Source organism: Zosterops lateralis (assembly GCF_965231275.1).
Source record: "Zosterops lateralis genome assembly, chromosome: W".
NCBI classification, from domain to species: Eukaryota; Metazoa; Chordata; class Aves; order Passeriformes; family Zosteropidae; genus Zosterops; species Zosterops lateralis.
Window position 1 is genome coordinate 5,181,788 of NC_139801.1, and position 13,351 is coordinate 5,195,138.

General features: G+C 46.2%; 1 protein-coding gene across 1 annotated transcript in view; it reads left to right on the forward strand.

The window, feature by feature from the left end:
* EDA (ectodysplasin A) overlaps window positions 1-13,351 on the forward strand; it is a gene marked incomplete at its 5' end in the record, with an annotated part of 78,269 nt that overhangs the window by 39,979 nt on the left and 24,939 nt on the right. The window contains one exon of the mRNA XM_083882530.1: window positions 10,363-10,465. Coding sequence (XP_083738656.1) covers window positions 10,363-10,465 — 103 coding nt within the window. The remainder of the gene's footprint in view (window positions 1-10,362; window positions 10,466-13,351) is intronic.

Consider the following 13,351-nt stretch of genomic DNA (forward strand, 5'->3'; position numbering starts at 1 on the left):
CTAGGTAAGAATTCCTTTTAGAATTCCCCAGAAGGTGGCACAGCCGGGGTGCCCCATGAGCCCAGGGTTGATGCAGAGGAAGGAAGGAGCCTTAAAGATGATTTTGTTCCACCCCCTGCCATGGGCAGGGACACCTTCCACAGTCCAGGGTTGCTCCAAGCCCCATCCAGCCTGGCCTTGGACACTTCCAGGGATCCAGGGGCAGTCACAGCTTCTGATTTATTAAAAAACTATGGATATTGATCTAATACCAGTATCCAACTATGACGGACAAAGACTCTCTAACAGTTTAAAGTTAGAAAGTGTATGCTTATTACGACGCCGGGCAGCGTGCGGGATCGCTCCCAAATACACACCGCCATTTACAGATCATCACAGGGTCTTTTATGTACAGGAGTATTGAATACACAAACAAATGCATATTCATAGCTCTGATACCTCCCATTCCCCGCTTCGTATGGTAATTAGCCCAAGAAGCCATCAAGCATGCGTAGTTTGTTCTTTGAAATGGGTCGGTGGTCTTTTATATGTGGTGGGGTCCCAAAATGATGAAGTAAGATTGTCTTCCTCAGCTCTGACTTTTTAACCTTTAGTGTTCATGACAGCTAAATCCTGTTTTTCCCAGGACTGTTTGATTTATGATTGTATTGTGTTCATAGGGTCTATTGATTATTCAGGATGCAGAAGTCTAGTTTGACAGCTCCTCTGATTGATCGGTTCCTTCCAAGGATTATCAGTTCCTTCAGTCTGGCTTCTGTTAGCAAAAGGGAAGTCCTAGCTACATTATCTCAGCACTATCTATTTTGACTACAGTCTTTAATTCTTCTAAATCAATGCCTCATTTTCCCCACTTCTCCTTTTAAAGTGAGTAAATTCTTTTACTCAAAAGTGTCTTCCTCATCAATCCAACCTGTACAGCTAGTGTCTCTCAAGACCAAGCCACACGCTTTTGATAATGAGGTTAAGGCTGCTATTCGTCATAGCATCCGCCAATTCCAAACAAGCATCGCAACAGATAAAACTAAACTTATACTAACCAGAATAAGCATCACAACTATAGGGTGGACTAAGGCATGTAGTATACCAGTTGCTGTTGGAGACTACTCAAAAGGCACATCCCACTAATGATGGGACAAATGTTCCTCAAGCCTCTTAAATACTCCTTTGATGGTTTCTGTGTTACAGTTAATTGTAATTAATGTCCTTCTTCCTTAATTTCCTTTAAGATTTCTTTCAATTTGGGATGTTCCTATGGGTACAGGCAGTATACAGGAGCCCGATAGGAAAAAATCACATCCCTTAATTCTAACAAAATTGCAAACACACAAATTGAATTGGGTTACAACTTGGTTGTCTATTTCTATAATGCAGCATGTTGTCTTTGGACAGACACAACCTTGCCCTGTATACACCAGTGAAGTTTTCTGTTTGTCTCAAAGTGACAGATCCTAACTGTCTTCTTGCAGTACAGGGTTCTAGATTAACAGTTTGCCATTTTCCTTCAATTTCTTGTGCTCACATTCGGTGTTCAGAAGGGTACAATACAGTTCCCTCGTGATTTAATCTTTAGGGGACTATTGGCATGTATAGTTTAAAAAAAAGGCTGTCACTGTACTAGTCACAGGGTTATAGGTGAAATACTCCCAACCTTGTTCCTAGCACCCCAGTGAGAGATCTCTAGATGGCACCTGGGGATCACAGCCTTTCTATTACAGGTTTTATTGCACACCCCTCTATTTTGAGTCTAAATGGAGGACATTTCCCTTAGCATCTTATTTAAAGCCTTACGAGAGTAAGCATCATAAGTTTTTCTTTGGCACCTGTTTATCTCAGTCACATTGTACCTACGCAGTATTGCATTGACCCTTGTTATGGTTAAGCTTATTACAGCAATAATTACAACTTTCCACATAGTGTCTATAATAACTATTAGTCCATCTATTTGTGGTTCCGAGTGAGTTTCAGTTTTAGTTCATCGTCGCCTGGTGTGATCTTCCTGATTCCTTCTGGAGCTTTCTTCACTCGGGAGTGATGGATCCAGGCCTTCTGTTCTTTGATCTTGATTGTAGTGAAAGTAGTAAGAAGCATCTGGAATGCTCCTTCTCACTGTGGTTCCAAAAACTTTTCTGCAAAAGACTTAGTTTCTAGGTTGTCCAATTTTTGTTTTGAGCTCCAGCCACATATTTCTTAATTTCTCTATTTAGGGCTTTTGGCTTTTATCTGGGGATATGGTGGCTGGAACTCTACCTCCGGTACTCTTTTTTTTTTTTTTTTTTTTTTTACACTTGCTTGTTTTTCTAATAAACAATAAACAGTTTATCCACCCACAGATGTTTTTCTATTGAACAGCACACTGATTAAAATCACACTATCAGTTATGCAGTCAGAAATTACAGCGCTCTCCATGACACCCTCCAGTCACGGCTCAAGCACATCCCCCCCCCCGAATTCCTCTGCTTTTCAGCAGAGATATCCTTCCGCGGATCGGCGAGGGTTTTAAAATCTCTTAAAAACAAAAACACTTACAACACAAACTTAAAAACAAAAACACTTACAACACAAACTTTCACAATTCACACACATACGGTACACAAATTAAGCACTAAATCACAAAGAAAACCCAAACAGACACGAATACACACACATCCAGCGTTCGCGACCGCAACTCAAAACGGGACCCTGTTCACCTCAAAAATTCAGGCTAGCCTCTCAGATTATGAATTACCACAGTGCACCTTTAAACTACAAGCCAAATTGGAGCCACTTTGCCCCTATAACCAATAGAGCAGCTTTGTGCCGCCGCTGCTTTCCCCTGGAATGCAGCCAACAGTGACCAGCGTTACCTGGACAAACCAAAGATGGAGCCACTACGCCCCCAATACCAGCATCTCTATGCTGCTGCTGCTTTCCCTTCTGGAATGCAGCCAACAAGTGACCAGCTTTACCTGGAACACAACAACCATACAACACTCCTCAGAGATTCCAAAACCCAGTCAGGCCTCTGCTTTGCATAAGACGTCTCTTATGACTTATAAGCCGCCTCTATTCAAAGGTACCTGCATTCAATACGTTTTTCTTTAAACATACCTTTTGTCCGTAGTTCCAGGAGGTTCTGGTCTTTCCCCGGGTGGACGGTAAGGTCTTAGGAGCCCTCAGCCCGAAAACTTCTGGGTGGGCGCCCTGAGGGGTCCTAGACCCCACCGGCCCCACGGCCAGAGAGAGCAGTTCTCCTGGCTGGCTCGCCAAAATGATTTATTAAAAACTATGGACATTGATCTAATACCAATATCCAACTATGACGGACAAAGACTCTCTAACAGTTTAAAGTTAGAAAGTGTATGTTTATTACGACGCCGGGCAGCGTGCGGGATAGCTCCCAGAAACACACGCGCAATTTACAGATCATCACAGGGTCTTTTATGTACAGGAGTATTGAATACACAAACTACAAATGCATATTCATAACTCTGGTACCTCCCATTCCCCGCTTCGTATGGTAATTAGCCCAAGAAGCCATCAAGCATGCGTAGTTTGTTCTTTGAAATGGGTCGGTGGTCTTTTTCATGGGGTGGGGTCCCAAAATGATGAAGTAAGATTGTCTTCCTCAGCTCTGACTTTTTAATCTTTAGTGTTCGTGACAGCTAAATCCTGTTTTTCCCAGGACTGTTTGATTTATGATTGTATTGTATTCATGGGGTCTATTGATTATTCAGGATGCAAAAGCCTAGTTTGACAGCTTCCCTGATTTATTAGTTTCTTCTAAGATTTATCAGTTCCTTCAGTCTGGCTTCTGTTAGCAAAAGGGAAGGCCTAGCTACATTATCTCAGCACTATCTATTTTGACTACAGTCTTTAATTCTTCTAAATCAATGCCTCACTTCTCTGGGCACCCTGTGCCAGGGCCTCACAGGGAGGAATTTCTTCCCAATATATTACTGATATCTCGGGGATGGTTAATGGAAAAAGCATCCGAGTGGTGCCGACCGCGATTCCCAGACGGACGTAGATGGACCCTTCATGGCCGAGCATCCCCCGACCTCCAGCAGCTGCAGCCCTGGAACAATGGAGCCCTTGAGTCCCTGGAGAGGGACTTGGCCTTCAGGAGGTTGGATGACTGCAAGAGGCTTGGTCACCCTTTCCCTGCCCCTGACCTTCCTAGGGATCTGAGCATTCTCTCCATCCCAAGATGGACCCCTGACCCCTCTGTGCCAGTCACTGGAGGGTCAGTGCCTTTATTTACATAATTCAAAGCACAATGGAAGTTATTCCCTAGGGATAGGCTCCTCTTTCTGCTCACACGGGTTGTGTCCATTCCCAGGTTGAGTGTGGAGTGCTGGTGCATCACTGCTCCTGGAAAACATGGTTTCATGGGAGTTGTTCCAAAGCAGCAGCTGCTGTGTTCACAATTGGTGTCACAAGCTTCTTTTATGGGTTTGTTTCCTAAGTAAAAGGTGTGATTCAGTCATTCACCCTCACTGTCATTTCTCTTTCTGGCTAGAAATACAGAGTTTAATGGACAGATTACTTTTAGCCAAAATTTAGTGGTTTTCTGAGGGGTCAGTGACAATGGACATCAGATTAAAACCTGGAGCAGAGCAGTGGAGCTGGGATTGTTCAGCCTGGAGGAAAAGCCTCTATTTCACCCTGTTCTGTAAAACTCCAGTAATGATCCAGGCAATAACAGCATTCCAATGTCACACTGAGGATTTCATTGACACTTTAACCCAGATTATAATGCAATTTGTTCCTTCAATTAGTTCTGCAGTGTCTCAACATGAGTTAAATAAGGGATTTAAAGAGAAATTCACTTGTTCTCATCCCTCACCCTGCTCTGATGTGTCAGGAAAGGTGCTGGTGGTGCCTGCAGGAGCATTCTGCTCCAGTGTTCCACACCTGGGGCAGTGCAGTGGGATGTGGGAGCTTTGGGAATGTGGTGCTTTGGGAATTGTTCTCGCCCTTTGCTCCTTGTTGTAAACAAGAGCCTTCAGTTGTCCATCCACCCCTGTAACTGGCCTTCCTCAGGTAGGTAAGTTTTACTCATCATTGATTTTTAGGGACGTTTAAAAGCCCAGTAGTGAGACTTTGGGAAGCTGATCCCAGGTCATCCCATAGAGTTTCGGGGTCTTTTCAGCCACGACATCATTGCAATGACAAACACCCAGGAATTTTGCAGACCTGCCTGCACAGGGACAGAAGGAACTAGCAGCAGTTTGGGAGTACGAGAAATGTTTTAGGGGTTCTTTGGAAACTAAAGGGTTTCCAAACATTTCCATTTGTGAGACTGCTTGTTGGAATAAAGCAAAATGCAGATGTAAAATCTGAGTGAAGGACTGGGATGCTGAGGTTGGGAGGGGAGCTGTTCTTTGGAAAATACCTTGGGAATGCGAGGGAGAGGGGAGGCGAGAGCCCTGGGGCTTATGAAAAGCCAAGGGCCTTTTGCGATTATTGGTCTTGAATAGGGACTTTTATGGGCTGGAGAATAACGAGCCCGGCAATTCAGAGGAGGTGTTTGTTCTTTGCTCCTTCAAAGATACTTTTGATGCCCCAGGTTTTGTTTTCAGAATAATGATGAGCTCGATAACCTTTGGGGCTGCTTCTTAAAGCCTCCTGGTTTTTGTCTTGTGCTGTGTTTTTGTTTTGCTGTCTATTTACAGTTTAAATAACCACAATCTGGTTTCTTTAGCAAGAAAACCCCATCCTGGTCGCAGCAGCCCTGGCTGTTGGATGCAGTAACACACAGAAGGTGTTTGGTTCCTAATGGATCCATGAGCTGCCATACCTGGGGATTGCTGAGATTCTGGTTTCTAACCCCAAATTCCAATTTCTGGGTCAAGATGTTGATCTGTTAAACAGTTATTAAGGCAGCAGCAATTTTTTCCTGAATAAGAGGTCGCTACATAAAAGTTTTGCCTCTTGGCAAATCTTGTGTTACAAATGTTGCTGTGGGTTTAAAGTGTTAATTTATGTGGTATATTGGGTTGGATTTAAAGGTCCCTGAAGACCTTTGAATCTCAGTAGCTAATGAGGCTTGCAGAGAAGAGCTTGAGAGAGAAAAAGCTTACTGGAAGTGAGTAATGCTGGAGAAAGAGCCCCAGGATTGAGCAAGTTTTGCAGAGAAAAATTAGGAATTAATTGGCCTTTGAGGTGTTTGATTATTTCCAGCCACAGATCTCCCTGCAGCCCTAGCCTGGCAGACCCCCATCCCTGGGGGAAGGATTCTCCATGCCAAAACCCCTTAGGTGGAGTTTTCCCAAGTCCTAGACCGCTTCCAAGGGGACATATCTCCTTGGGATGAGCCGAGATTTGTGAGCAGCTGTAATATATGTTGCAAAATAATTTGTGAAAAAAAATTTAAAAACTACAGCATTCGTGTAACCAAAGCCGGTGACAGGGAAAAAGCGATTTGCATCAGGTGATAAGGGAAGAGGGATGCAAATACCAAGCAAGGATAAGCTGTCTCCAAAGATGTTTATTCCTAAAGATTTTTATTCGTCTGACAAGGCCCTAGTGATATGCATTCAATATGCATCAACAATAAGATAATATTTGTCGCCAAAGATGATTATTCCAGAATAGAATTCCAGTAAGGAAATGAATTATTCACCCATTCCGGAAAACTTTTTGTCAGACTGGCAGCAAGAAAAATACATGAATATGCTAAAAGGATAAGATCAATGAGAGAAGCGAGAAGACCCCTCCTGTACCCCGCTCAGCCGAAAAAAGTATAAAACAGGACCCTGCGAAAGCAGGATTGGTGAACCACGAGGGTTCGGAGCGATAGAGTCTGAATTTGGTTCACCCAGTGTCGATCGCCAGGCTCAGCACTGTTTTGCTTGTGGCTTTTTCAGAACTTATACTTTGATTATTTAATAAATTCTCTTTAATTATTAAATTGACTGATTTTTTTATAACAATTTTGGTGACCCCGATGTGATCCGATTTCGGATCTACGGTTTCCCTTCTCTGATCGGGGGACGCTCCACTGATTCAGTGGCCCGATGGTGTAGGAGAACTGGCAGACCCAGTTGGATTCCGAACAGCAAATTGAGGTGGGAGCCGCAAACAAAAGGGGGAAAAAGAAATGAGCTCGGAGCTCCCAGAGAGACCTAGAGAGGACCCAGGAGAGGGCCCTCTGAACCATGGCACATTTTACTCGTAAAAATTCTACGTGCACAGAGATCCACGCGGGAAAAGAGTCCGTAAGTACCGCGAGGTTGAGTGGGAGTGATCGAGCATGTGAATGAGTCGTGATAATATCATGAGGCGAGAGTGGACCCAAAAACCACAGTTCTGTTCTCCCGCAAGGGACCGGTCGATTGCATATTTTTCCATGATTTAAAGGACAATCTACCAATAGAGTTCATTTCCATAGCTCAAACAAGAAAGTCCAGCCAGCAGGCAACTCCTTCATCCTTCCTCTAATTAATCCTTTTCTCATTCTCTCCATCTGACTGTTATGCTAAGTCTTCTCTATGCTCAATCACTTTGTCTGTTCTCACTCTGGGAAGAGCCAGTGCTTTGGAAGTCCCATCTGTTGGCAGGAAAGAGTTAAAACTTGCCCAGGCCTGCGGTGGTCATGTGAACTCTGCTGGGCAGCAGCCAGGATTTTCAAAAGCCACGGGAATGGGGGAAAAACTCAGGCTGACAGATCTCAGAGCAGCCTGGCTGATGAAAGGCTCCTTGCCCCCACCCCTCGGTCTCATTCAGGGTGGGCCCAGCTTGGAGCAGGCGCAGGCTGCAGGCTCCCCTCCCCCTGCTGGGGAAAGGGCTCAGGCCCATGGCCAGGCCTTGGGCCAGCTCCCCCCATAGGGGAGCGGCAGGGTGTTTTACAGCTGCTAAAAAACCGATCCAGGCCGGGATGGGGGCATGTCATCCCCTCCCCTGGCCTGGGAGCCACCGGGCCAGGCGGGCCTCCCATGAAGGCCCGGGCCTGGACAGGCTGGGCCACCCCGTCCCCCCCAAAGGAGAGAGCCAGGACTACCTTACCTCCTTTGAAGGCAGAAGGAAGAGAGAGTTCCCAGGCTTCCTTCTAAGACTGTGTGACCCAGAGGTGTATCCCTGCATGCAATTGGCTATTTTGGTTGTCAATTCAAAGGAAATCACCAATTGCACCTCACCATCTGTGCTAAACCAACACAAATCTGAAACTTGGGAAGTTTGGGCTTCGGCCACAAGAAGGCTAAAGAGGGAAAGGTACGCCCTCAGGAATTCGGGGGACTGGTAAGCCTTCTCAGCCTAGGACCAGGAAGGTCTGGGGAGAGGAAAGATAGAAGGAGAAATAAAGGGGAGCTCATTACCGGTCAAAACCCTGCAGGTCGGTTCTCTGCCGGACTAGTAGATCAGTAATACTGAATCAATTAGGCACGGTACATGCCAGTTCAAATTAGGAATCTGTATGTGTGACTGAGAGAGACACAACACAAAGTTGCGAGGAGAGGAGCGATTGAGGAGTCAGACCGTAATACCTCGTAAAATGGGACAGAGAAAAACAAAACCCAGGGGGGGACCCAGGAAAAACCCTTGGGAGAAAATGAGAGCAATAAACCAGAAATCCCACGGGATAGTCCACTGGGATTGATTCTAGAACACTGGGAAGGATGTCTCTCAAAAAAAGGAAAATCTAAGGAAAAGATGATTCATTATTGCGTGGAAGTTTGGGGAGGGAAGGAGATTAGGAGCTATTTGATTTGGCCCATGTTTGGAACTTTTGAAGAGTGGGCATGTTGAGCCCTAAATACTTATGCGAATAGCAAAAAATCGCGGAACCAAGAGGAGAGGGACTATGCAAAGATATGGGAGGGATCGGAAGTTAGATTATTTACAGTAAAGACCAGAAAAAGAACTGAGACCAGGAGCAAGACATGGAAACCCTTGGACAACCTACCCCCTCCATATCTAATGCCCCTGCCTCTGCAAGTACAGGCCACCCCCACTCGCACCCCCGATGTCCGTGCCCCTGCATGGGCAGGCACTGCCACCCCAACCCCCACATCATAGCCTTCAGCTTCAGTCCCCACAACCGACCCAACCCCCATCCCAGCCTGCAGAAGCCATGAAACCAACTGCTCCCCCTGAGGCGATGTATTCTCCCCCTGCGAGCGTAAAATAAAAGAAAGGATTAATAGCAAAGATAGTGAAAATGAAGAAGAAGAGAAAAAGGGGCACAATCTTCTCCCATTAAGGGAAGTGCCAACTGCTCTGGGAGTTATAGGATATATGAATGTGCCAATTAATATGGGAGATGTAAGAGCCTTTAAAAAGGAGATGGGAAGATTGATGGATGATCCCCTAGGGGTATCAGACAGTCTCGACCAGTTTTTGGGACCCAGTATTCACACTTGGGATGATATGCAGGCAATACTAAGAGCACTATTTAATACCAAAGAGAAAGTAATGATCAGACAGGCTGGGATGCGGGAATGGGAGCACTGAAACCCACAGGGCGTGCCTGGGGATCAGAAATGGCCAAATCAAAGGCCCGGGTGGAATGCACAAATGGAAGATGGCTGAAAAAATATGATAGACTTAAGAAATATAATAATACAAGGCATTTGGGAAGCAGTCCCCAAAGGGCAGAACATTAGCAAAGTATTTAGAGAATGCCAGGGAAGAGATGAGTCCCCCACAGACTAGTTAGAAAGGGTACGAAAGAGCCTGCAGGTTTATTCAGGAATAGACCCTAATTCCCTGATAGGAGAGGTATTATTGAAAACTCAATTTGTAGCAAAATCATGGGAAGATATACGGAGGAAGCTTGAAAAGTTAGAAAATTGGCAGGAAAGAGGATTACAAGAGCTACTGAGGGAAGCTCAGAAGGTGTATGTGAGGAGGGATGAAGAAAAACAAGATTCAAGCAAAAGTGTTGGTTGCAGCTGTTAAGGAAGTTCAAAAGCAGGAATGCCCCCAAAGCCCTGTGAGGTCAGCACAGAGCCATGAAACCCAAAGGAGGCAGCCTGTCCCACAGAGAAAGACACCAGAGAATCCAAGGGAACCCCTTGAAGCGAGAAGACCCCCCTCTGTACCCTGCTCAGCTGGAAAATGTATAAAACAGGACCCTGCGAAAGCAGGATTGGTGAACCACGAGGGTTTGGAGCGATAGAGTCCGAATTTGGTTCACCCAGTGTTGATCGCCAGGCTCGGCACTGTTTTGCTTGTGGCTTTTTCAAAACTTATATTTTGATTATTTAATAAATTCTCTTTAATTATTAAATTGGCTGATTCGTTTATAACAGCAGCCATCTCGCATCCTCCTCGTCTCTCCCACTCATCCCTGATGGAAAGGATTTGGTATTTAGGCTCTAATCTCTCATCTTGGCTAAACCAGCCTTGCAAAGATGCTTCAATTTGTCCCTCTTCTTACAGCTGGCCTTGCTGAACTTCTTTCACCCTGAGGAGAAGCTGCACGTTGGAGAAGGGAGACCCATCCATCGGAATAAAAGGAGTAAAGGCAGCGAAGGGCCTGATGGTGAGTCCTGCTCAGTTTCTCCCTGATTTTGGTTCCCTCTCAGATGAGGAATTCCAGGAGTTCTGATTTCTGCAACTGTAGGTCTTGTGTGAATTAATGCTGCTTAGGAATTCCATCCTTGACTCCTCGAACTGTGCTCGTTTAAGGCTTTAATTTGTACTTGTTTGTCTTTATTTGTTGTCCTGCACACCTGGCTTTGCTTAAAATCATCAAGGAGTTTTTCACAATCCCACAAATAGCTGGGAACATCTGCATCCCAAACTGGTGATCGCTCTAAGGAGGTTTTGAGTTGCTGTGGAGTCTGAGGTGGAGTCAAAGCCTATGTGAAGGGAGGGCAAAGTTGTACAAAGCTTGGATTAAAAGAGCAGAAAGGTTCCTGATTTCTTTGTGAGGAATTTGATTTCCAGTCCTGGCTTTCCATGATTGCTATGACACAGACAGGAGCATGAACTCCTGGAAGAGCTCCCGTGCTTCCCTACTGCAGGAAAGCACAGATCCCCTTTTATAGGAGAGGTGAAAGGACTGGATGCCAGGGGAAGCAGGGACAGAACTGATGGAGTCGTGGTTCTATGCCTGGCTAAGCCCGAGTCCTAACTCGGTTATCATTGTTAATTTTCCAGTCCAACTCCGTGAGTTTCTCATCTCCCCTGAAACCTTTGCAGTTTCACAGTGGAGAAGCATTTCCCTGTGACTCTGCTCCAAGAAAGAGCTTGGTGAAACTCCCTGGATTCCTCTTGCCCGGAATGCTGACAAGTCTGATGCATTTGGTACAGACTCCCTGAGTGATTCCAGCCCAGTGTGGGCTGTCAATTTTGGAGCTGGTGTTGCTCTGGTGCTCAGATGGCTCAGGCAACATCCCAGTCCTTTTCTCAGTCTCCTTGAAATCTATCCCAGTGTCTTCACCAGTTGCTTGTGTAGTAGCAAGTTCCCACTGGAGGCGAGCGGTGTCGATGGAGCGCTGCTGGCAGATGTTGGGAGATATTAACTTCATCCCTCAGGCTGCCTCTGCCTTGCCAGATGTGCAGAGAGCTGCTGAGGAGAGATAGAGAGGCTGAAGGTTGGTGTCTAACAAGGGTTTTGCCCATCACCCTTGTGCCCAGTGTTGTCCTTTCATGACTGGCATTCCTTTCCTGAATTTTCCTGATGTTCCCTGGATGCTCAGAGTTGAGTTACTCCAGAAATGCAGAGCAGTTCCACCATTTATCTAGTCTGAGGAGGGGAATGAAGCTGGGGAAGGGTCTGGAGCACCAGGAGCAGCTGAGGGAGCTGGAGGGGGGCTCAGCCTGGAGAAAAGGAGGCTCAGGAGGGACCTTCTGGCTCTGCACAACTTCCTGACAGGAGGAGGCAGCTGGGAGGTGTCGGGCCTGCTCCCAGGGAACAGGGGCAGGGCAAGAGGGAATGGCTTCAAGCTGTGGCAGGGGAGGGCCATGTTGGGCATCAGGAGGAATTTCTTAATGGAAAGGGTGGTCAGGCATTGGAAGGGGCTGCCCAGGGAGGTTTGGAATGCCCATCCTTGGAGTTGTCCAAGGAACACCCAGGCATGGCACTCAGTGCTCTGGGCTGGGACCAGTCACAGGTTGGACTCGGTGGTCTTGGAGGCCTTTTCCAGCCTCAGTGATCCTGTGATTCTTACCTGTGTCTTTTTGAAAATTAGGGATTTTGACCCCACAGGTGGTGGAGATGGGAAAAGCTGCCAGAGTGACAAGTTGTGTCCCTCTGGCTTTGGCACGTGGTTGCCTCGTGTTTGACTGTGATGGTTTTAGAGCTGCATTTAACAAGTGGGAGCTGTCAGGGCAGGGCTTGACCTTGTAACAAACATAAATCAAGAAACAAACAGAGCCACAGCCTTGGGGAACTCAGGCTGTTTGTTTTAGACCTTTGTGAAGGAATCTTGCTGTCAGAGCAGGACAATGAATCATTAAACTAATAAATAAAATCATGTCATTGTCCTGATAACACCATTTTCTTCATGAGTTTCACAGGGGAAAAGTTGATCAAATCTTTGATCTCTGAAGAGTCTCCCGAAGATAAAAGTGGCTGAACTATAAATTCCCAGAAGGAAGATGTGCTTTCCACTTGAGGCCTCACTAATATTTGTCTGGAATTAATTTTATAAACTTTCAAGTGCTTTTACACATGCAGGGAAAGACCAAAGTGATATGAGTATGGAGGCTGGGGCTGGAGGGAGGCTGTTCTGACCCTTCCCAGCTCTTCCAGTCCTGCTCATCCTGGTACCAACAACAGGCTGGCTTTGATGATTTATAAACATCAGGGAGAACATGTTTCCTTTCCCAAAAGCTTTTTCTTTTTGGAGGATTTGCTTTCAAGCCTTTTGCTGTGAAAGAGGAGATTTTGGGACAGGGCAGAGCTGGTTCTGTGCAGCCAGGGGAGGGTGATGGCCCTGGCTGTGCCCAGAGGACAGAGCCACAGGGATGGGATATAGGAGCAGCAAAGCTGCTTTGGTGCCTCTTTGTTAAAAAAATGTGTGCAAAGCAATCAGTTGGATCATGTCAGTCCCCAGCAGGACTGTGGAATTTCAGGGGCTCCTCCTTGGAGGACTGGTTTCAGCCCTCTGACTCCTGACATGTTTTATGGTTGGGTTTGCTTAATTTTGGGTTGTGGCCCTGCACCCATGGTGCCCTGGGGCCACTTAAAGCAGCCGAGGTTGTGTCCTGGCTAAGGCCCCTCTCCTTGTCCCTGCATCCCTCCAGCCCTGGGGCATCCCATGGGTTCACTGGGGGCTGGTGCCTGTCCCAGTCCTGAGATCATCATCTTGAAACCACTTTCCAGTCCATGATACCAGACCCAACTTTTGCACAGCTTTAAGAACTGCCACCAGTTTTTCCAGCTTCTCAAGGCCCAGGATTATCCCTTTCCACTCTCTTT